General features: G+C 34.4%; 2 protein-coding genes across 3 annotated transcripts in view; one reads left to right on the top strand and one right to left on the bottom strand.

Moving 5' to 3' along the window:
- The first annotated feature begins 3,983 nt into the window (after window positions 1–3,983).
- LOC128990424 (chromatin accessibility complex protein 1) lies at window positions 3,984–7,579 on the top strand. Its single transcript, XM_054412785.1, has 3 exons — window positions 3,984–4,399; window positions 6,380–6,497; window positions 7,424–7,579. Exons 1-3 carry the CDS (start codon window positions 4,289–4,291, stop codon window positions 7,510–7,512), a joined length of 318 nt encoding a protein of 105 aa, XP_054268760.1. The 5' UTR covers window positions 3,984–4,288; the 3' UTR covers window positions 7,513–7,579.
- The window catches only part of LOC128990423 (X-ray repair cross-complementing protein 5-like), a 28,546-nt gene continuing 11,832 nt past the window's right edge, over window positions 7,518–24,231 (bottom strand). The window contains exons 7-15 of one of the 2 annotated variants that reach the window (XM_054412783.1): window positions 23,379–23,532; window positions 21,971–22,107; window positions 21,289–21,438; window positions 20,507–20,643; window positions 13,687–13,944; window positions 12,159–12,313; window positions 10,863–11,069; window positions 8,239–8,372; window positions 7,518–7,640 (exon numbers count right to left, since the gene is read on the bottom strand). In XM_054412783.1, coding sequence (XP_054268758.1) covers window positions 7,626–7,640; window positions 8,239–8,372; window positions 10,863–11,069; window positions 12,159–12,313; window positions 13,687–13,944; window positions 20,507–20,643; window positions 21,289–21,438; window positions 21,971–22,107; window positions 23,379–23,532 — 1,347 coding nt within the window. In that variant the 3' untranslated portion in view covers window positions 7,518–7,625. Of the gene's footprint in view, window positions 7,641–8,238; window positions 8,373–10,862; window positions 11,072–12,158; window positions 12,314–13,686; window positions 13,945–20,506; window positions 20,644–21,288; window positions 21,439–21,970; window positions 22,108–23,378; window positions 23,533–24,231 lie in introns of both variants that reach the window. The other variant, XM_054412784.1, reaches the window with a different exon arrangement.

The raw sequence follows: 24,231 nt of genomic DNA, 5'->3' as shown, positions 1-24,231 counted from the left end.
TCATATTTTTCATGTTCACTATTTTGATATGTTTTTTACCATATTCCATCTGTGATAATGTTAGAAATTTTGTTTTAAGTTAGGCTAGGATTTTTATTACTGTAATTAATTTTCATATATTTCATGTTCACTATTTTGATATGTTTTTTTTACCATATTCCATCTGTGATAATGTTAGTAATTTTGTCCCTCTATGTTCATTGTACACCTGTGATAACCATTAGCCTTTTTAAGAAAGACCCACTATTATTCATAATTTAAGTTTGTTAAGTTTGCCTATTTTTAAAAAAATATTTTAAACCTGTTAAATGTTCAATAAGGGCAGCCTATATTTTGGAATTTTCATGTCAAATTTAATAATTATAAGTATTGCATCTTATATCTTTTACAATAATAATGACGATGTCAATTACAATAATGTATTGTTTAAAGACTGAATAAATGACTATTCTATTGACTATATTCTACTATTCTATTGACTAAAAATCAGAAACCAAGAGATTCCACTTGTCGAATCTATTAAATTACTGGGCATTTTAATAGACGTAGACGACAAACTGAAGTTTAATACTCATATCAAGAATGTACAAAGACAATGTCAAACTGACCTAAATGTAATTAAAGCGATAGTATGTGGTTGTAAAGGCACTCACCCAGACTTTGCTCTTGATGTTTACAAAGGACTCATCAGACCTAAACTAGACTACGGACTACGGCTGCTTTTTATTTGGCTCAGCCTCCCAGTTACTCAATGTAATGGAAGTTATACAAAATCAGGCTATAAGAATAGCTATTGGTGCTTTTAAAACCACTCCAATTCCAATAAACGCCCTACTGGCAGAGACAGTTACAAAACCACTTAACATTAGAAGAAAGATTCTTACGGATAGGTTAACATTCAAGGTTATTAGCTCTAAAAACCATACAGCCTATCAAGATTTAATGAGACTAGAAATTATAAGTAGAGAAATGCCTTTTTGGCAAAAGAAACCAAAACCTCTATATTTGCAATCATTTGACACTATCTGCAAGGTAAACCCTTCGCTAGAAGAAGCACATAGACACAAAAGCTAGTACGAACTAAATGAACCATTTTGTATGCTGGACACGATAAAATGTATGCCAAACTTAAATGATACCAAAACCAGTTTCAACGAATTAGTCATTAAACAAAAATTTCTCTCAAAGGTGGAAGAGTTTTATGAAAGAGGTTATGTTTTAGTTTATTGTGATGGCTCCAAAAAGAACAGCGGCACAGGCGCTGCCTTCTGGATTCCTCAGCTCAACATAGCAGAAAGATTCAAACTCTCAACATATATATCAAGCTTTTACGCAGAACTCATAGCCATACTGAAAGCAGTTCAATTTATTAACCAGCTCCCTGATAGTAACTTTGTAATATTTTCAGACTCACAATCAGCCATAGCAGCCATAGACAAAATTAATCAAAACTGTGATGTAGAGGGCATCGTAATGGATATAGGAGTATGTTTTATCTATGATATAGTGTATGAGGTGTCCAATTCAGGAAAAAATATCCTTATACACTGGTCTCCTGGCCACTGTGGCATCATGGGCAATGAAACCGCTGATAAATTAGCAAAGGAAGCTACTACCCATGGTACAGTAATAGACAATTTGTTAGTACCCATTGACGATTTTAAGAGCTACCTAAATACACTCTACCACAGCCAACATAACAAGTTATTTATTACTTCCGAAAAGGGTAACTGGTATAAGGGAATTGTAGATACAGTTCCCAAATGCACATGGTTCCGAAATTCAAGATTAAAAAGAAAGGACATTATCACGATGTGTCGACTACGTTTGGGACATGCAAATGTGAATAAATCTCTATTCCTCATTAAAAAGTATTTTACGCCACTCTGTCTTAACTGCACAATGGGCCGCAATGAATCAGTAGAACACCTGATTATTGAATGCCCAGCACATGAATCAGCCAGGAATAGATGTTTTAAATCAACACAGAAGATAATACAGAAATGTAACAGCTCCAACTATCTGCAAGAAATTCTCAGAACTAACGACTACACAGTATATCAAGAAATCATAGATTTCCTCATGTACATAAAGAGAAAAATTTAAACAAAAAACAAAACCAAACACAAACACTCACTTAATTCATTCCAATCCTTGGGTTCTTCATCCATGGGCCTCCTTTTCGGGATAGAAATGCTTGACAGCCCTCAAGCGAGAAGACTCCAACAATGCTCCAACCCAACCCCTCTCCCAACTATCCTTTCATGGCCTTAGAATCCTACTAAATCCCATCTATTATCTGACAAAAAAACAAAACAAAATCAAATTGACCACCAAACTAAAACAATATCCTCTACAATTCCAAGTCAATACTAACAAAAACTCACCAAACTCTAAATGAAAACCACAGAATCGTCAAATAAATAAGTGCACAACGAGGCTGCATATAATATAAGCCTGCTTTCAAGCAAATAAGATTAAAAAAAAAAAAATTGTTCCTTTTTGGGACTTGGGTTGAGTTCTCGGAGAGTCCCGCGGCCGCCACTACTTTCCTAACTGCTTCTACTGTCACTAGTTAAGCCTGGTTTACACGGGTCGAGTATGTCAGACGAGTTATTCGGCCCAGTTACTAGGCCCAGTTGTTGATTTGTTCAACTCGTCCCAACTCGTCCGGTACTTGACTGGGACTGTCTACACGCATTCCTATTTCAATTATATCAAACAGGGACAATGTATGCACAGAGAAGTAATTTTTATTATTTCACTATGGTGTAGGGTATTCTGTGTACCGTAGCTTTCGAGTTAATTGTTGTTTGAGTTTAAAAATGGCCCTTCAAGAGTTTAATACTGAAGATTATTAGATATAAAACTGAATCACCACTTAAATTCAGAGGTTGCTTAAAAGCATTTTTGCAAAATAACGGTGATGAAATAGACCAAAGTGAAAGGTGAAATTCTGAAAGATAAAAGATTTGTTACAAATTACCTACTATACTGTATTTCTTTAAAATAATATATAAAGGCAGCCAAAAGTTGCCTCCAAATTAAAAATTTGAAAACACCGTTTCAATGTGTTCATCGCATAGAACACATTTTTAGGGAGTGAGCTTTCTAACGACCCATTGATAAATAAAATCGGTCCAGTAGAACTGTAGATCTTGTACAACAATTTTGAAAACTGAATTCTATAAGAGTAGATTTACGAGACAGTGCAAGCAACACAATACTGTGTTCAACTTGTACTTGTACAAAATCACTTGTACTGTTCAAATAAACCATTGAGCATTGAGGGTGAGATAGGCCTACACTACTCACTGAACTAGCCTCAATTGATCGTTGTATGTGAATGTGATCGACTCACTCAGCGACCACAAAAAATAAATTCTGTGGTCGCTGGACTCGCTTGATATCAGTAAACAAGTGTTTCGCGGGCTAATCGTGGTGGTGGGGGTAGTTACTGGGCCGAGCAACTCGGTTTTCAACTAAATCACTCGACTCGCTCTCAACTGACCTCTTTTTATCAACTCGCCCGTTGCTCGACTCACTGAGCTATAATTCTAACTGGAGGTAGCACTGAATGTCAAAGATGCGTGTCGCCAGCCGCCATGTTTGCGTGAGGTGGGTGTCCATAAGAAGCCATATTATTGCTATAACTATTATTATACTTGGCTTAAAATACCTACTTTGTATGGTCACCATTTCAAAGAAAATTATTAAAGTATTAAAAGTATTCAAGTATGACAAAAATACTCACTGCTATACCAACCTAGTTATAAGAAGCCATGTTATTGCTATAGTAAGAAAACTTACTGCTATACCAACCTAACAAAATCAGCGACTCGCTTTTGACAGACTTCTGCCATGGCAGTGCTACCTCCAGTTATAATTTTAGCTCAGTGGCTCGACTCGCCTGCATGTCTACACCATGCGAGTTAAAGAGCGAGTGGCAACTCGCACACTGACTCGCCCGCCGTACTCGACCCGTGTAAACCAGGCTTATTACTGTCATTTATTTATTATTAGAGTTTGGCGGCTTTTTTGCACTCTGATTTCAGACTTCACATTACATTTTAAATTTTATAAGTATACACGTTCTCGTACACGTCTTATTTGTTATTTTATTTTGCTTCTCTTCTACAGTTGAAATAATTATTTGAGGTAGGCCTAACCCTGTCCCTAACCTTATTGCTTTACAGGGATTTTTGAGGTAAACAACCAATTTATATTTTAAATAAAAAGTTACTGGCTTAATAGAATAAGCTAGGCCTAGTTTAAATTTTCAATAAAGATGGGGAAAGATTTGCAATTACCTGTGACTAGGGTTAAATTGATAATGAAAAGTTCGCCAGACGTTGAAAACATAGGACAAGATGCATTGCACCTGGTGACGAGAGCCACGGTAAGTTAAGTAGGTCTAGGCTCTAAATTCTAAAAATGTGAACTCATGTTAAGTTGATTAGTCTTAACTTACTAGTTTTTTTTAGGTAAAAGTTTCTGCAGAGAACCTGTGACAAATTATTGGATGAAATATCGATACGGTAGCCTATTATCAATAATAATTCGGTTTGATATTAGGCAGAGGATACGCATCCGGTAACTGGATGTGTATTAGGCGTCCGGCAGTTACTGTCATAACCTAACCTTAACTTACTAAGTTTACTTAACTAAACTTGCTGATAATGAAACAAATCGAATGAAGGTTAAATTCTGTTCATAAAATAAAAACGCCTTAAATTCTAACAAAAGATGTACAGTTAAGAAGAAATGGCATTCTAAGCAAAATCTTTAATAAAAAGTTAGTGTCACCTATGGGATTCGAACTAGTCTTAGGCTACCTATACATCAGCCGAGTACTCTATTCACCACAAACACCGATGGTTGTACATTGTACTTATCGTTGTGGTAATGATGTTCAGCGCCCCCACAACCCAGTGACGTCACTGCCGGATGCCTAACTTAATCTACGTTTGGTTACCGGACGCACGAATCCTCTGCATTGATATTAATATTGCATCAAATTTAAATTTAATATAGGTAAGAACATTAATAAAGTTGTTTCTTTTTATATCCTTCGCTAAAATTATCCTAGATTTGTAGGCCTACAACTAAAAATGGAAGAAACTAGGCCTAGGCCTTACCTACCTATAGGCCTACATCTTCGAACCCTCTGCGCTAATCATGTCAATAAGTTTTGTAAGCCTAAAAACTTACGGTATAGGTAATGTTTGTTTTTAAATTTTAATTTGAATTAATAGCGTTCTTAGTTGCATTTTTAAACATCAATAAAAACTTAAACAATCCATTATCTTAGGTCTAACTTGGGGATAACTTATTTTACTCAATTCTATGTTTAAAAAACTACATTTTTTTAAACACCAATAAAAAGGTAAAGAAATCACCAATTTGATGTTAACATCAGAAACAAATTTTATAAGCGATTGAACCTAGTTACTTATTATTGCTAAGTATAGGCTAACTTAAGCTTAGGACCTAGGCTATATCAATATCTTATATGAACAAATAAGTTATCACATTGCAGGTTTTCTGCGGAACTGTAAGTAGGTACCCGTAGAAATTTGATGCAAGTAGGCCGGCCTACTGTACATTTTAAAGCCTAGTGCAAGCCTCTAAGTTAGGTATATCGAGAACTGTTGTTTAATAAAAGCCGATTGCCTAAGCCAAGTAATCTTTGACTCTAAGATTTTGTGGCTTAACTTTGATGCCTAAACTTATTATTAAATCAAATAATTTAAGTTATTCGGCCATTCAATACAGAAAATGTACGGTAACTTACCATAGGCTGAGTCAAAACATAACTTAAGCATATACCATACCGGTAATATTCCACCAGTCAAATTGTTAGGCTAACTTAAGAGTTAAGTTAATCGACTTTTCCTCATATCCAATCGTAGTGATATTTACTTTTGTAGGCCTAACTTGCTGTTATTGATTAAATATTCCTTTCCTTAACAAATTATAGTAACTTACCCATAGTTGCATTAATTTATTATTGCTAGTTATTTTCAATAATACAGTTGGGTTAGGCTGAGGTTTATTTTTATTTTTTGTATAGGCCTAACTTTAACTAATCAGCTGTTAAGGCCAATTTAATTGTTAATGTGGTGCGATTAGTGGTTTGTACAATGAGTCATTGCATCACTGTCAGTGGCAATGAGAGGTTAAAAATAAACTAAAACATAACCTTTCTTAGAAGTTATGAGTACAGTAGTCTAGTGATTGTTAGTAATTAACAAATAAAACAGTCGTAACTTTGGTAAAGTAGTGTTCGTAACTCACGTAAATAGTCTTAAAGACACTTATGTTTTACAGGATATCTTGGTTCCAAAAACAATAGTTTTTAATCATTGTGATTTTTCAGGAACTTTTCATTCAACATCTGTCTCAGAATGCCTTTGAAAAGAACTCATCCAACACATTAGATTACAAGCAATTAGCAGAAATAGTTCAAACAAGTGAAAACATGACATTCCTGAGAGGTAAGCAATAGTATTTAGTTTTTTTGTGTTTTTATACCTCCGCGGGAGATGTTCTTGATTCTGCCGCGATAACAGAAGACAACAATTATGTTTCTGTTACTGTGGGGATATTCAGGATTTTTCCGTGATCGCGGAAGATGATCAGAATTTTGCCGCAATAGCGGAGGACGATGATAGTGTTTCCGTGACTGAGGGAATTATTCACGACTTTGTAGATAAATGTCTCCACGGCTGTGGAGATAATCACCATATTTCCTCGAGCTCAGGGTTGTCAACTCACATCTAGTTATAATGAAAATTTCTTTATGTTCCAATATATGTCAGTTCTTTATTTACTTTTGATATGGTAGCTATTTAATTTGTTTAGAAGAGTAAAATTTTCAATTGGTTAATTTTCCATTGCTGCATTAGTTTTTGTCTTTACTTTTTAAACACCCCATTACCGAAAAATTACTTTAAGGTAAGTACATAAAAAAAGGATTGGTGTAGTATAGCCAATCCACACAGAATATTTGTTAAAGAAAAAAAAGGATATCGAGAATTGATTTTTCAGGTATTGGTATCGGGAATTACGGTAATCAATTTTCTATTGACACATCACTAATTTTAAAATATTACAGTTCCGGGGCTACAACAATGAATTTTACTAATTTTAAGCCAACTGATCTGCGGACATTAATAAAAATATAAGTTGTTTCTTATTTCTTCTTCATAAATCAGAATAGAAATTTTAAAAATCTGTTATCAATGTAGTAATTTAAAATATGATCAATTTCTCCTCACTTATATTGGTCATTTATTTTTTCAAGTCACATAGCTGTTAAAAAACTAGTCTGGAATTAATCTTGAAATTTAAAATGGAAATAAATGACAACAAATTTGATGCAGTTTAGTCAAGAATACTCACTCCATTGGTTTACTTTCAGAAATAATGCCAAGAAAGATAACAGTACGAGAATATAGGAAACTGATGGAAAGAAATAATGAAAATGAAGAAGAAATGGAAGAAGACTAAAAGAATATCTTGTAATACAATTATTTATTAATAAATACAAAATAGCATTAAGTCTTTTTAAACAAAACTGTGTTGTCTCTGAAAGTGTTTCTTCTCCCAGTCAACCCCAACAATCAGAGTTCAGCAAGCTGTGGAAAGACACACAATTGAAATTATTTCCTACATACAGTAAAAGTGTACAAAATTCAATAAATCTTTTTTCACCACACTATGATGTTTTTGGCTGTATTACATACGTTAATTGGTGGCTGAAAGTTACGTTTTGCTGGCCATGCCAGCTGTCATCGAAATTTGGGGACCGAGCAGGTTTTTACAGGGCGGGGCCGCAAAATCAGCTGTCCGCTTACTTAAAACATGAATGCATTTTAAATACACAATCAAAATCCATAGCATTGCAATAGAATTGTGTTATTGTCGCCGTTGCCTAGCAACTATTTATTTTTATTTTTGCTGATTCCTCAAATTATTTCTTTACATAACCTTAAAGTTGTCGTTGTGTTGACTATCAGTGTGCATTAATGGTGAATAGTGGTAATAGGGTATAGTGTGGTGAAAAATAGCGTTCGTACCACGGGCCGAAATGGTTTTGCAGCTCTCGATCGATTTAAGTTCTCGACTTTGTCTCGAACTTATACTATTACTGAACATGTGTAAGTTGTCAGAGTGCCTTAAATGACAAAAAAACCTATTATTTTCCAAAAATTTTAAAAAGTATAAATTCCTTACCAAATCTTCCACCTCCATTTCACATTGTTCTTCACTTTGAGATTCACATTTTTTGATCTCGTAGAAAACTACGGCCTCGTCTGCACTCACATTACTTTGCTGCGACTCTACTGAGGTGATCAAACCAAGTTTCTCTGCAAAAAAGACAAAAAAAATAAAATGCTGTATGTGCTCCAATGTTATCTGACAACTGGAAAGCCACTATTATATATATACGAGGGCTATACAGAAAGTAACAGACAGTGTTGTAATGACAAAGCCACTTGAGACAGGAATATTGCCACCACCAACTAGAACACATTTTATCAAGCAAGCATCTTAGGCTCAAGTTTATTCCTACCATAATGGATTTACTAGAGCTGGGGATCGGTATTTACTCAGGGGAGGTATAGATGAGGTTACGATGACAGCTGTGGGCTTCTCATTAGCAGAGGAAACACCGTTACCGTAACAAAACGGTTTTCAGCCATCGGTCTCGGTGGTCTAGGTGGTTAGCGTGCCGGGCTGATATGCTGAGAGTCCCGGGTTCGAATCCCGCTGGTGGCACTAACTTTTTGACTAAGATTTTTTCATTATCAGCAAGTTTGGTTGGTTTGGTTCGGTTATGACAGTTTAAATTTATTATTGTCATTATAAAATTTTAATTGAGCAATTTCTAGTTTTATTTAATGAACAGAATTATTATTTCATTATCAGCAAGTTTGCTTAGTTCAGTTAGGTTATGATAGTAATTTTAATTTTATAATAAAAAAATTGAATTTGAGGCATTTATAATTTTATTTTATGAACAGAACTATTTTTGCGATTAGTAAACCTTCATTGCCAAAATGCTCTCTACTACAGCGCTGTTCACAGAGGAATTTTGAACTAATGCCACAATCGTACCTCCCCTAAGTCAGACCCCTGGGAATCTAATTTAAAACCATCACTGAAAACTTTGATGATTGATCAAGTTTTTACCTTTAATGTACTAAAATTTTTAAAAATAAGTCATAAAAATATACCAGTACTGTTTCATAAAAATCTACAAGTTTCTTAACATGGTGGCTATAAACATAGTGGTTTCTGCATCAACCACTAGACACTAATGAAACTGAACGTATGAATAAAGATGGTTCAAAACCTTTATTTTACATGGTAATAATCAATGTGAGCGAATCTATATAATTAATACGCTACACGAAAGTTTGTCGGTTGAACTCCTCCGCCATTTCTTAACCGATTTTATCCATTGACGTCTCATTGGAAAGAGCGTGTCGCGTAGATTTGCAAACTGACCTTACATTTTTGAAAAAGTCCCTTGGGCTCTGCCCCAGTGGCTTTGAAAGTTCCCATGTTATCCTTATGGAGAATATAATTGTTTACATTTTGATCAGCTGTTTAGTTTAATTGCTGTTATTTATTCAATTCAATAAAACGCATTGAGTACGTTTATTTTCAATTTGAGTTTGTGTAAACATAACCCCCAAGACGGATCGTGTTGGTATGGTTGTATCTTAAATTTATGCATTTATCGTTGTTTTGTGTAGCTATAATTTGTTTATTTGTTGTTTTTTTTTTTTTTTTATTCCGACGTGACGACAATGAAACATAGACAGGAGGCGTAATCGTAATAACGACCGCAGCTACAGAACAGTGGCGCGTAATAGGCTTAACTCATCACAGTCAGCACCTGACCCTGGACAATCTCAACTATTAGGTTACAAATGCACCCCAACACTACTCCAAAACGACTATTCGTTCTCAATTGGCCCTCTATCAATGACCTGTGTTGCCTGTACAGCGAGGCATTTTTAGAAGGAGAAAACCGGCCGGAATGCTTTAGGTTTGTCAATAACGAAGATAAACACGGTCTGTGTCACACACCGATATCTTTGAGTTGACTCTTTTAAACTCATTGTGAATATTATTGTTATTCGTTTTGAAATAACTCCTGTAATACTTTTCAATTGCTCGAATTCGAGCAACATGTACACTAGTTTGATGTTAATTCAAGATATAATTTTGATTTTAAGGTGACATGAAGCAATTCTTTTTTTATAGTAGGTAACCATCACTAAGGTGTTAAATGACTTTTTGACCTTTTACGACCTCAAAATGAGTGAGTGTTGAAGACACTTTTTGGCCGTGTGATGAAAAATAATTTTTGTCATAATGCACCAACTATTAAAACTTATTCCAGCAAAATAAGATATAAACAAGAATAATTTTCATGTAAAGATAACCTCTCAAACAGACTGCAACCTAGTTTTTAATTTAGCTAATTCAAACAAGCAGCAGCTGCTGTTAGTAAGTATATTATTATACCATTGATATGTCGATCTAGAATGCAACAATAAGCTACAACCGATAAGAACATTACACCAATACATAATTTAAATACATATGATTACTTACAATTATTGAAGTCTACAACTGAGTCTAAACGACAACTTGACTTTTACTCCCTCGAGAGTAAAAGAGATACTTAAAACCCGCAAAACATGTATTAAAACGGCTGTTGCAGTATTACGATAAAGTTTTTTTTTTAACAAGTCTAGGAAAGTCTAAGAAGTTTACTATAATGCAATGATTCCGTTTGTTTGTGGTACCTACAGATTTTTTAAGATATCTTTTAACAGTACCTTGCACGATGACATCCCAGAGATCCGTATTCCCTCTCTCTACCAGGTCATCTTTTAAAGAGGCCACAAAAGTGTTGTAAGACACAGGATTCCTTGACACACAACGTTCCCGAAGCAACTTCATGGCAGAGATGGCTTTTTCTGCCCCGACAGAACTGCTTGAGGTGAATATCAACTTTTTGATGGCAGTTTTCATCTGTTCACATACTGTAATCATAATCTATATTAAGGCACACATATCTCTAAAAGTGGGTGCTCCTTTTTGTTACATCCACATTTCTACTACGATACCAAGGATTCTGTGGGACATTCTGATCTTAAATGTCTATGAAAACATTAAGACTTGTGTCTTTTAGCACAAACTCACCTTTTATAAAGTTGATGAAAATAATTGGTTAGTTGTCTCTTGAACACAATTACCCATTGTAGGTTGTATGTTCAAAATACAACCAATTTTACAGTACTTTTTAACAATTTACAATAAAATCTATCTTTATAACACTGAGCTTAACAAAATACTATTGATAGAACATTTAATTGCATTAACCCAAGCGTCAACCAGGACGTGATTGAGCCATGCGAACGAGTTCATCTTGAAAATGAACGAGCTTTTGACATAAAACCACATTAGGACAGGACGACGTCTGTCGGGCCAGCTAGTTACCTTATAAGAAGCGAAATGCTTATGGGAAAAAGTCAGACTGGATTTTGCCACCGAAATTAGCCTCTTTCTTTCTCCCCTCTAATTCTTTGCCTTACACTGCTGTGGGGTCCCATTGTCGCCACCGCGCAGCAGCGATAGTGGCGCCTTTCCTACCTAGTGGCCGCCGTGGAAACTTGCAAAAACTATAAAATCCCATGTTGTACTTTTAACATGGTCATTTCAATTCTTAGAGTTTGTATTCATTGGGTTTACTCAAATTACAACTACAGTAGACTTCCTGTTATCCGGTTAAACTGACGTCCACAAAAACTTGTTAAAACGGACCGTTTACTGTGATATTTGACATAAATTTAGGAGAGCATTGTATTTAGACACATGATCACAGGTCTCAAATCTTTCCCACGAGAACAGTCGTTTCAGTACCGCCCAATTCCTGCCGATCTAGTCCGGTTAAGCCAATGTGCTGATAAAAATTGTCCAGTTAAAGAGATGTCATTTCTGCCGAGTGTAGTCCGGTTAAACCGATGTCCAGTTAAAAGGTGTCCGGATAAGAGGGAGTCTAATGTAATAGCAAGAGAAGGAAAATTGTGTAGTAGGCCTAATCCTAATAAATACTTAAAGCTGTCACTTACAGGAGCCAAAAGATGCTCCTTGATCCAATAGCTTCAAGAAGTTTCCTTCAGGGTCTATAGTTCCAACTTCGGTTACTGTGCTTTGAACCAAGCTGGTGACGGAGTTGACCATATCTTGAGGAGCCACCACATTAGCAGGATTGTTGTTTGTGGATCTAAGATCAGTAAAAAACATTTTGTAAACATTGTATTCATTCTTGTATAAGTCAGAGACCTAAATTTAGTAAGTTATTGGTTCGGTATAATCAATGATTGTTTGATACATCATACCACAGTCACCACTCACTGGCTTGCCATGTAATTTGTACTGTAATGGTACTTCACCATCTTAAAATCTATTCACAGATCAAATTTATCAAGACAGAATGTTTGGGTTTAAAACGTTTAAAGGATCTCTGGAACTATTGTTGTCAGTAATTTATGTTGTGACGATAAGAATTACGAGTGTGAGAGTACTTCTACTTTGACTTTGTACATAAGTAACACAGTTGGCGGCCAACTATTATAGAACTCTGTAGCTTTAAGTGTTACACAGAAGGCCTACGTTTCTTATGCCATTTGGACATAGCGGTACTTGCTGATGACAAGACCTGGACATGCGAGTAGACAACCTGAGCGCTAGCTAATCAGTCCATTAGCCAGTTGTCGCCATAACCATAAAATTTGTGGAAAACAGGAAAAGTAACTCTATCTAAATGCAATATTTTAAATAATTCAAATTTAAAAAGTGTGTTGCTCATTTTTAATTTCTCACCCTATAAGCCTCTAAGTTTTGAATGGATATCCATTGTGGGTCCGTTTAAACCCCAAAGAGTGGTTTTCGAAGTGATGTCTATCTGTATGTGTAAATGTGCTACAGACCACACCTGTAGTCCAATTTTGATGAAATTTGGCATGTAGGTAATGGTATCTCCAGGCATATTTTTTTTTTTTTTTATTAAGATTTTAATGGTGATTTTCTAATAAAAACCCATAAAATTACTGAAAATGGCTTGAACGATTTTGATAGAAATTTAGAATGTTATACAATATGTAGTGATTTAAATTCTTAACAAAGTGGTTAGGCCTATTGTAACTTATGTTATTTTCCCATGATAACCCATTAAAAAAAATGGAAAATTGGATTTTAAAAAAAAACCTGGTTTGATTAAAATGACCTAGTATGTTATGGTCCTTATAATCTAAACAAAATAGTGCAACCCATTGCTGTAAAAATTTGGTTCAAAAGCTATTATTGCAACTTTTGTGATTGTTCCTTTAGACTACCTATCATAGATACTCTTACCCCTTACCCATTATAAAGGTAGATGAAAAGCTAATAGGAGAAAGTATCTGTGAGATTTCTGATGCCATTAATTAATTTTGTGGGATTAAATCCACCCAAATTAATTCCACAAATTTTGTGGGACTGTGCTATAATGATAACATATATTAGGAGTTATTCAAAATTTTGTGCAAAGCTATTTTCAGTATTCACATCAAAGTTCCCAGTTTCACTACAACTAATTTTAATCTGTGTAAAGATTACCTGTTAAAGATATCAGCTGCTGCTCTCCGATAAGTCTTTTGTTCAACCTCTTCAAGCGGGAAAAGTCTTTTTATTTCATCCAAGGCTTGAGATGCGTTTGCGAGTATATCAGGCAAAGGCTTTAACATGTTCTTGACTCTTTCTGAAGGTTGAGTTGGCATTTCAGAAGAAGGATTCAAGGCTTTGAACGTAATTAGGTCATTAACATGTTCAACAAGCGGATTGACAGGCTTCCTGTAAGGATCCTCTTCTTCATCGCTAAATCAGACAGAAAAGATAAAAAAATCAAATAGTTTTGTAAAATTAGAATTTTTTTTCAAGAAAGTGGTCTGCAATATTCTACATTTTAAACGTCTAAAAAAGCATAGAAACGTGATGTAGGATAAGTATCAATAATAGTAGGTAGTAGGTTTATAAAAAAAAATTCATTTAGAAATTACTAAGCTTTTAAAACACACAACTAACCAAAAGTTACAATGTAGTTCTTCAAAGAAACTATACATTGATTCCCTCTTAGACTTCTAAAGCAAAAATTTCCTTTCATACCTTTCAATAGGACAAGTTCTAATAAAGGGTGTACACTTATTTTTTTTTAGAGAAATCCATGTTTTTTTGCTCGGTGTTAACAATTTTTTCAGGTTCTTGCATGAATTTGTATGAACGTAACCTAAAACCAATTTGTTCTCATATTACATTTGTTGTATATATTTCTTATTGTTCCAAAGTTCAGTGATCTTGTCTTCTAAAAATAATAATCCTTAATGTCATGATAATTTTCATTATCATTATCACCTAACGTCTCGAAAACATAGTCTCCCGTACTAGTAGCAAAATCCTGAATATCTCCATCACGGTCACGGAAAACGTAATCATAGTCTTCTGCAATCACTGTAAAATCCTGGATATCTCCCGCGGTTTGTAGACATTTTCTTTTGCCGACTCCTGCAGTCACCGAAACATTATCATCGTTATTCACGATCACAAAAAAATCCTGAGCATCTCCCGCAATTTGTAGACATTATCGTCATCTGCAGTCATTGAAACGTCATCACAGTCTTCCGCAATTGCGGATAATGTGTGAATTTTTCAAACTAGCGAATTTGTAAGATTGCAACCTCAGGGTTTTTAGGTTCGTGCTTGGAACTCTCTTTTATTACCAATTTCCTTGCTAATAGCCTATTTTAATTTGAAACTTTTTTTATGATAATAAAGTTAGCCTTTGATTTCTTTTTTTTACTAAATAATTTTATATAGAATTTGGATAAGATTGTTCTAAAACAAAAGTCTTTACTTGAATCAAGAATATAGATTTTAACAGCTAGGAGGCTACTCGATCCACCTCAGAATTAGGCTAATGTTCTCAAATTGTCCAACACTTAAATAGAATTGTCTGTAATAATAAGATGGAGATTACCAAATTTCTTCCAAGTTTCCACATTTCTTCTTGTTTAAACTATTTGAAATAATTAGACTATTGGTTTAGCTTTTCACTTTTTACTAGAAAATATTATAATATAAAAATCATACAAACTAGTTTTTACACTTTCATCAGGCTAGTTCATGATAGAAGAAGGAAATCCAGTTGTTACTTAACACATGTTTTTCAGCAACAATATATTCAGGTCTTCTAGATCTTGATGTTCACTGTTACTTTTTAGTCACTTAGGCCAATTAATAGTATATGAAATTTAATTTGGGTAAATTACTTTTTGAGATTTTGTTTGGATATATATAATTATTTTTACTTTAGCTTGTGTTTGAAATAGATTTTAAACATAGTATATTTTAAATAGGCTTTTAGGCTTAATTGACTGGTAATAGGCTATTTATATATTATTTAACTATACAAAATTTTATGAACTGTTGCAATATCCCCGCAGAAACTGAATATTACATGTAATATGAGGTTTCGATACACAGTGAACTAAATTTTGATTTGAAATATGCACATTAACATTTAATAAAAGAAGACTTAACTATTAATGAAGAACGATGGGTGGAACATGGTTATTGAAATACAAATACTTAATCAACACAATTATTGAATCATGAACAATATAACAACAAAATTATAACAATTATTAACATTAAAGATAGGAGAAAGGAAAAGGAAGTACAGTACTATTGTTTATATATTGGGAACAATGGGGAATATGAATTTCTCATCACTATTATTATAGTTCATATGAGTTATTATTCCTTAACATCTTTTCTCACATCACACTTTTCTTAAGTTAATATTTCATTACACTGCAGAGCGTCTATTTTATGTTTTCAATTTACATATTTCTTCTGGTATTTAATTCACTTTGTGGAGTGTCTATTTTATTTAAATTTAACTATTTACACGGGTTTAAGGTCTCTCTACACACACTTGTCATTTAATTTTCTTCAATTTAAAATTTTCTTTAAATAAACTATTATTTTTCATTCACATACTTTTGATTATTAAACTTGTATCTTCGGCTGAGGAAGAATATATCTTTTTAGTGCTGAAATGTCGTATGGTCCAAATGTCTTCTTATCATCTAGAGTGCTTACATAAGTTGAATGCCCTAAAATTGTACTGATCTTGAATGCGCCTTCGTAGACTTCCTGTATTTTTTCTCATATTTAAGTTAGGAGTGTAATTAATATAATGTAGATTGTTGTTTGTTTTCATATCATTATTAATACTGTACTATCATAATTATCTTCATAATATTTATCATCATTATTTTCGTTCTCAATGCTTCGCCTTGGGCTTTGCTCAAATACAAAATTGCAGTTTATACCTTCACCAGATACCTCTCCGAACTTCAAAGTAATATTATTATCTTTAATCTTCAATTTAATAACTTTTTCTTTAAAATTCATTTCAAACTGCCATATATTTAATACATCATTCCCAATTATTAAATTCCTAACTAAGTTTGGTATGAGTAAAACTTGTAGTTGAGTTTCTTCATTTTCTATCATTACAGGTAACATTATGATTTTAGTTATGCGCTTAGATCGATCTCCCGTAGCCGTTTTAATATGTGTATTTGTAATTGGCAATTCTTCAAAATGACCTATGTGGTGTTTATTTTCTAGGAACCATTTTTCCGATATACATGATACATTAGAGCCGGTGTCAATTAGGGCATTTATCTTCAATTTATTAATTTTAACACTAATTTCTGGAAAATCAATTTGTTTAATCTCGTGGGAATCATTAATTGATTCATCTTCTTCACTTAATAAAAATTCTCTGTCACAACAGATAACATCAGTTTCATAACAATTATTTATTTCATTATATACATTTGGCCTTATTTTTCCGAGGGGATTTTCTTGCACTGAAGAGACAATTAAGGGAATATTATTTTGAGGGGAAGTAGTGTGTAGGCCATTTTTGCTCTCAGTGCTCTTTAGTTTAAATCCGACTTATGTAGTTGGTCGGTTTTATCGATTATGGTGGTACAGACCTGTCGTTGTTCTGGGGTCATATAATTGGGTTCAGTTCGGTTTCCGTTCGTAGTGGGATAATTATTTGAATTTTGTGGAAATCTGCCTTGTGGGTAAGGGAACCAGTTTTGTTGGTTTGGCCGGTTGTTGTATTGTTGGTTGTGGTTATATGGTCGATTGTTTTGTTGATAATTCATGTCATATCTTGGTTGGTATGCATTTTGGTTGATGTTATTAGTGTGGTCAGGATATCTGTTTTGTGGTTGTGTGTTATAGTTGGGCCTTGGTTCATTTCGGTTTGTCGCTGGTGTATTGTGTGATGGGGGATGGTTTTGTTTGTTCCGGCGATTTCCGTCTTTTATATCTTCACGCTGGAGGATCGATTCAAATGCAAATATTGTGTTGGCATTCTGTACTATGCGAGCATCTTGAATTAGTTCACTGAAGTGATCGCTTAGCAATGTAATAATTTCTTTATCAGTCAAAGGTGGGGACATTGATTTCAACGTTATGACTCTCTCTATAAAGTATTCTGAGCGGGTCAGTTTTCCTCCAGGACGGTACCTCTCGGTTTCCAATCTATGTCGAATTCCACGCTGTACTGATTGGCTCCAAAATTTCATGAGAAACATGCTCTCAAACTCATCCCATGTATTAATATTACTTTTGATAAGATAAAACCATCGTGAAGCGCACCCTTCTAAACTCATCTCTATCGTATCAATTAAGAATTCTTTAGGGTCGGTTGTGGGACTCTGGCGAACCAAATTGCGACAGTAATATTTTTGTAGTTTGTTTAAGAACTCTTTGGGGTTGTGTGCTTGTCCAGTGAATTTAGGTACGTTATTTGAGTCAACGTTAGTTCCGCTACCACAAGATACATAAATGTTAGGGGTGAATGTACTCTGTTTAACAGTGGCTTCGTTTTGTAGAGATTCAATCTTGTTATGATGTTCACTTAGTGTTATTTTCATATTTTCTATTAATTCAATGTTTTGTTCAACTCTGTCTTGATTTGCTTTAATCTGTGGTTCTAGTTGTTCTTGAATCCGTTGAGTATTTTCACTTACTGTGTGTCTGAGTTGTTTATGTTGTGTTTCATATGTTTCCTGAATTTGACTTTGAATATTATTTAAATTAGTATTCATAGTCTGGCTCATCTCTTCCCTAATAATTTTATTTTGGGTATGGACTAAGCTATTTACTTCAGTTTTATGGGCATTTAGATCTGCTTTCAGGTCCATTTTTAGATTATAGGAGCTTTCAGCAATTTGGGTAGCTAATTTAGATTCAATTGATTTCATTTCCTCTGATTGTTTTTGTTGATTTTCCTTCACATAGTTTAATTCCAATTGTAGTTTATTTTGTGATTCAGTGATTGATTCAATTTTAGTGTCAAGGATTTTATAGTGGGTCTTTATTTCATCTTTAATGCTGGTTTCCAACGATATCATTTTATTATCCAAAGATTGGAATAGCGTTTGAATTTGGGTCATAAAGTCGGGTTTCGGGTCGGGTAGTTGAGTGACGGTGCTTGCTGTAGCATGTTGAGAAGCTCGCTGTGATTGATCGTCATGAAACTGTGTTGTGATTGGCTGTTGTGTTTCTGTTGCCGTCGTAAGGAACGTAGACCTATCAGCTGTCATATTCATTCCTATCATTCCTTGTTCATCGTTCACCGGGACGTTGGCTTGGTCAGTAAAATTTGTTTGCTTTGAGGTTAGGGCTACAATTTCTGATGACTCGGAACCGTGGAATGATCGCTCGTCCAAGGATTTGTCCTCTAAGTGTGTTTGTTGTGATGATGTTTCAGGGCTTTTCGCTGTTAGAGTGCATGATTCATCTTCACTAATATCGCTGGTGTTAGTGTTTGTGTGAATTTCAATGTTGTTGTCTTCTTGATTATTATCGTCACTATCCCCGCTATTTTCGACTAGTTTCCTAGAGGGTTTAGGGTTTGGGCGTAAATTGTATTGACTCGTCATCTTGAATATCTTTAACTAACAGGTGACTGATAGGCTAATTATGAAAGGGGAAACAGGTGGGGAATCTTAACTTAGGTACCTTTATAATAGTACAACACTCTTATAGGCTATTCTTAGTTTAACCTAAAAATTGCTATTTCAAACACATAAGCTAGGCCTACTTGTATTATTAGCAAGGTTTGGTCAATAAGAGAGCCCCACTTGTTGCGGCGCCAATTGCAACCTCAGGGTTTTTAGGTTCGTGCTTGGAACTCTCTTTTATTACCAATTTCCTTGCTAATAGCCTATTTTAATTTGAAACTTTTTTTATGATAATAAAGTTAGCCTTTGATTTCTTTTTTTACTAAATAATTTTATATAGAATTTGGATAAGATTGTTCTAAAACAAAAGTCTTTACTTGAATCAAGAATATAGATTTTAACAGCTAGGAGGCTACTCGATCCACCTCAGAATTAGGCTAATGTTCTCAAATTGTCCAACACTTAAATAGAATTGTCTGTAATAATAAGATGGAGATTACCAAATTTCTTCCAAGTTTCCACATTTCTTCTTGTTTAAACTATTTGAAATAATTAGACTATTGGTTTAGCTTTTCACTTTTTACTAGAAAATATTATAATATAAAAATCATACAAACTAGTTTTTACACTTTCATCAGGCTAGTTCATGATAGAAGAAGGAAATCCAGTTGTTACTTAACACATGTTTTTCAGCAACAATATATTCAGGTCTTCTAGATCTTGATGTTCACTGTTACTTTTTAGTCACTTAGGCCAATTAATAGTATATGAAATTTAATTTGGGTAAATTACTTTTTGAGATTTTGTTTGGATATATATAATTATTTTTACTTTAGCTTGTGTTTGAAATAGATTTTAAACATAGTATATTTTAAATAGGCTTTTAGGCTTAATTGACTGGTAATAGGCTATTTATATATTATTTAACTATACAAAATTTTATGAACTGTTGCAATATGCGTTTTACAATCGGGACTGTGAAAGCTTGGCTCGAGCTAGATTTCCCCCAAATGGCACTGAAAATCCTTAATATTTCCCAATTTCTTTCCAAGTCACTTAAAATTCAAGGGCTTTTGGGGTTAATACACACCCTGTAACTTGTTGAATTTCCACTTTGTGTGGAATTATAAACATATAAACAATATAACTAGGTATGTTAAATTTTTAATTTTTTAGGGTATACATTGAAAATGAAAACTGATATTCTAGTGATTTCAATAGTATTCAAGCTTCATTTTTGGCACAAAGTAAACAATGTAGCGGTTTTAAAAATGGCAAGCAATGTTTTTGTTTGTATGAAAGTCCCATCCTAGAAAATCTCCAAACATTAATCTAGGAGACACCTACCTAAATTTAGGGTTTGACATTAAAATCAAAATACTAACAGTTGTGAGAGATCCATAGAATCTATGAGCTTCTTTACAACATCTTGTTGTTCTTGGGTTGGTTTAATGTGTCTAAGCGAAGGTAGCTTCAAACGTCTATCGTCCTCTGCAAACGGTAGTTTGACCCAATAGAAGAACTGGAACAAAAACGCTCTTTAGTTTTTATATGACATTAATATTTCGGGGTTTTCTTTAAAAACAAGTTGTCTGTGAACACACACACAGTAGAAACAAGCAAAAAGTATCATAATCCCGAATTTCAGTTGTAACTAAAAAAAATCCACACATCCTGTTAACTCCGGAAGCTGTTGTTAATTTCATGCGGGAATCTCCCACCGAGCTCTGCCACATGAGTTGCACACCACATGTGAGGGTTATAACTCTCAATTCACAGATGCTGTCTCCTGACTGTGGAGACCAACACCTTTGGCCTAACAGTTTCCCATACTAATACTCGCAAAACAAAGGATTGACTACCAGGTTGTATACCACATCAGGTAGGCCTACAGCTTTAAGCAGTTACACTAGTATAGGTAGCTGAAAATGGAAGTTTGGTTGTGTTACTCTAGTATGATGTAACATCCTTTAGAGCATAAAAGGGTTAAGTGCGGAAGTTTTCTGCAGAAAAAATCATACGTAATATTTCATACGTGATAATATCATACTGAATATTTCTCCAGTTTGGCCTTCACTAATATAAATGTACACTGTAGTATTAGCAACTAGTCTAAAGATACATTGTTTATCCTATTGTATTTTATAAAATGCATTTCTATACTCACATAACACTTGCGATTATTTGATGTTTCACATGTTGGAATAAGGGCCCCGATTAATGGAGCTGTGTTTTTACGATAAACCTTTCGCACAATAGCAACCTGTTGTTGCTCCAGCAGCACTTGAGCTAGGGCTACCATAGCTGAAACTGCACCCTGTAAAGTGTGAACACATTGTAGGGAAAATCATAGAACACAAAAACTAATTTATGCACCAAACATTCAAAATATCTTGGTTTTATTTTATAATTGTATGTTTGGGAACATAATATTACACACTTTTTTATTTTACTTTACGATTTTTACGTTAGGCCTATTAACTTAGTTTACAGTTCTAGAACCAACGACCAAAAATTCGACACCATTCTAATGCAGCCAGTTAACCATAAACATTTCTCACGAATATAGCCACTTTGAGATCTTATTATACAAATAACTATTTTGAACTTATTTGAACTTTAAACAAATGTACAAAAAGAATACACATGATGATAATGTCAGTACATCGATGTCAGGTTAAGTGTAAGAAAAGGCCATGTGGCTCTAACTTTGCCTGAACAAATAAAGGATTTTTCATTTCATTTCATTACATCCTCGAGTTAATGTTACAAATACAAAATCTCAGACTACTTCAGAAGGAAGTGAAAAGGGCATATCAATTCATAATCTGACTTAACCCTCGACATACCTCATTTCCAGTTCTTGGAGCGATGTATAACACAGATTCGCCCATGAGCATGTGAATAGGAACTTCCTCCTTTTTAGCAAACATAATAACTTGGAAACATTTTTCAGTCTGTAATGAAGTAGCAGCCTTGTCGTCCTCTGCAAAAAGTAAAAAACGGACCAATTTTTAATGAAACTATTTTGATTGTCTTAAATTCCAGTAGACTAACCATGACATTAATACTGTGCATATTAACACGTTGACTGCGCGCGCCGACTTTACAGGCGTTCCCCAGTGGCGGGCGAAGCCCCGGCGCGCAACCGAATCAGCGAACGCAATTGGCATTCAAATATTTCAGTCTGACGAATCACAAAAGAGCAGTGGTGACTGTGCTGCGTTACCCCGAGAGTGGATGTAGTTCACTGAAACACCCAAAGGTAGCAGCACTGCACGGATCCGTATCCAGTGTCTTTGTAATGTGGGTTGAAGAGAAAAAATCCCCGAAACCGGGACAAAAGCATTGCCAGACAGGATTTTACGGGAAATTTTAGTACCAACCTACACCAAAGTAAAGCTTGCATTCTAAGCTGGCAGGCTGGCAACGATTATAACGTCTCCGTCTAAGGCTAAGCTCACACTGACTCAATATATTTCTGTTGGTCTGGTGCCGACTTTTGTCGGCGCGCGCCACCTGGGAGCGCTGGCGATGCCGACTAAAGTCGGCACGCGCAGTCAACGTGTTAAGGGGTTTCCATATTGAGTACTTACTAATGAGAGAGTTTCAATGGTGGAGTTTGCAAGCTATAAAACTATGATGAGCAACAAACGTTACTGGCACTCCTGTATTCCAAGCTAAATTTTGTAAACATTCCTTAAAACAACTGGTTTAAAGGTTCTGTTCAAACTAATTGGTTATTTTATTTCTTCAAATGGACTTTTGTTTTCTAAACAAAATATGTTTTCTGATTACAATAGGCTAAAATATTTTAGACTGCACTACGATGGTAAAATATAAAAATCTTTAAGTCTAAATAAATATTAATTTACGGTACCAAAACTATTAAGTTACAGAAGTAAGAGAAATTTACTTCAGAGCCTTCTGGAAAGTTGAGCAATCCGCATGACAACAATGATTTTTCCACTTATGTAGCTTATTTAAAACTTAAATTACACATTGATTACGGGATTTGATAAAGTTGATGGAGACAGAGGGAGAGAAAGAAAAAGGTAGATTGATAAGGTAGAGAGGAATGTGGAAAAGAGGACAGTGAGACAGTAGACAGAATTGAACTACGGTGGTATTGAAAGAAAAAAAAAAGCCTGGCTGCCACCCAGACTCAGAAGGAAATAAGCAGAACAGTTAAGGATATGCATGTTTTAGCTTTGAAATACATTAGTTTGATACATTTATTGCAGTCACAATCCTTACCAGAGAAGGGTACGATAGTTTGGCCATATGTATAACTTTTGATGACATCTGCTTTATCTACTTGCTGGTCGCCCTCAAAGTGAACTCTTTCTTCTACTATTGCACTTTTCTCTCTACTTCTCTTCTTCCAGATCAACAGTTTTTTGGAGTCAAACTGAAAAAAAAATTTAACAAATCTAAGAGTGAACTAACCATGTGTTTCCATTTCATAACTATATACCTGCACTTATAAATTCCTAGATGCGGTTATAAGTTGAATGTTTCTTTAAATAGGTACTTTAAAAAAAAACGAATGACTCTCTTTTCTCAAATTAAAACAAGAGTCAATAAAGTTTAACATTCAATCTTCGAAAAATCAAGTTCCAATAGACAATGCCGGCAAAAATGCATTTATTTGTACAGTAGAACCCCACTAATTCGAACCTCGATAATTTGAAAACCTCTATAATTAGTAATGTTTGCCTGTTACCCTTAGAAAACCTCTAAAATTTAAAAAATAATATAATGATAAGATTATTCAAAGTCATTTTTTCGATTATTGCAGCCTCTACAATGCAAATTTGTACATACTTGAGCCTCTATATATTTGTTGCCATAATCCGAATTATTACCTCCGAAATTCAAAGTCAACCTCTACAATTCAAACTGCGTCACTGTAAGCCTCTGTAATTTGAATTTAGAACAAAAAATATGCTTGTTGAAACATGAACTGACACTCTTATTGATGTTCCATGATGTGTTCATTAGTCTCTGTTCTTTCAAACTTTCTACACTTAAAACTGGGACCTCCATAATTCAAATTATATTTATTCTGACCTCTATAATTCAAACTCTCTAAATTTCAAACTATCCT

The sequence above is a fragment of the Macrosteles quadrilineatus genome, unplaced genomic scaffold (assembly GCF_028750875.1).
Source record: "Macrosteles quadrilineatus isolate MER2022 unplaced genomic scaffold, UCM_ALF_1.0 Scaffold_3__2_contigs__length_128488019, whole genome shotgun sequence".
Classification (NCBI taxonomy): Eukaryota; Metazoa; Arthropoda; class Insecta; order Hemiptera; family Cicadellidae; genus Macrosteles; species Macrosteles quadrilineatus.
The sequence above is the reverse complement of the archived record's forward strand: the minus strand, read 5'-3'. Positions and strand labels throughout refer to the sequence as shown.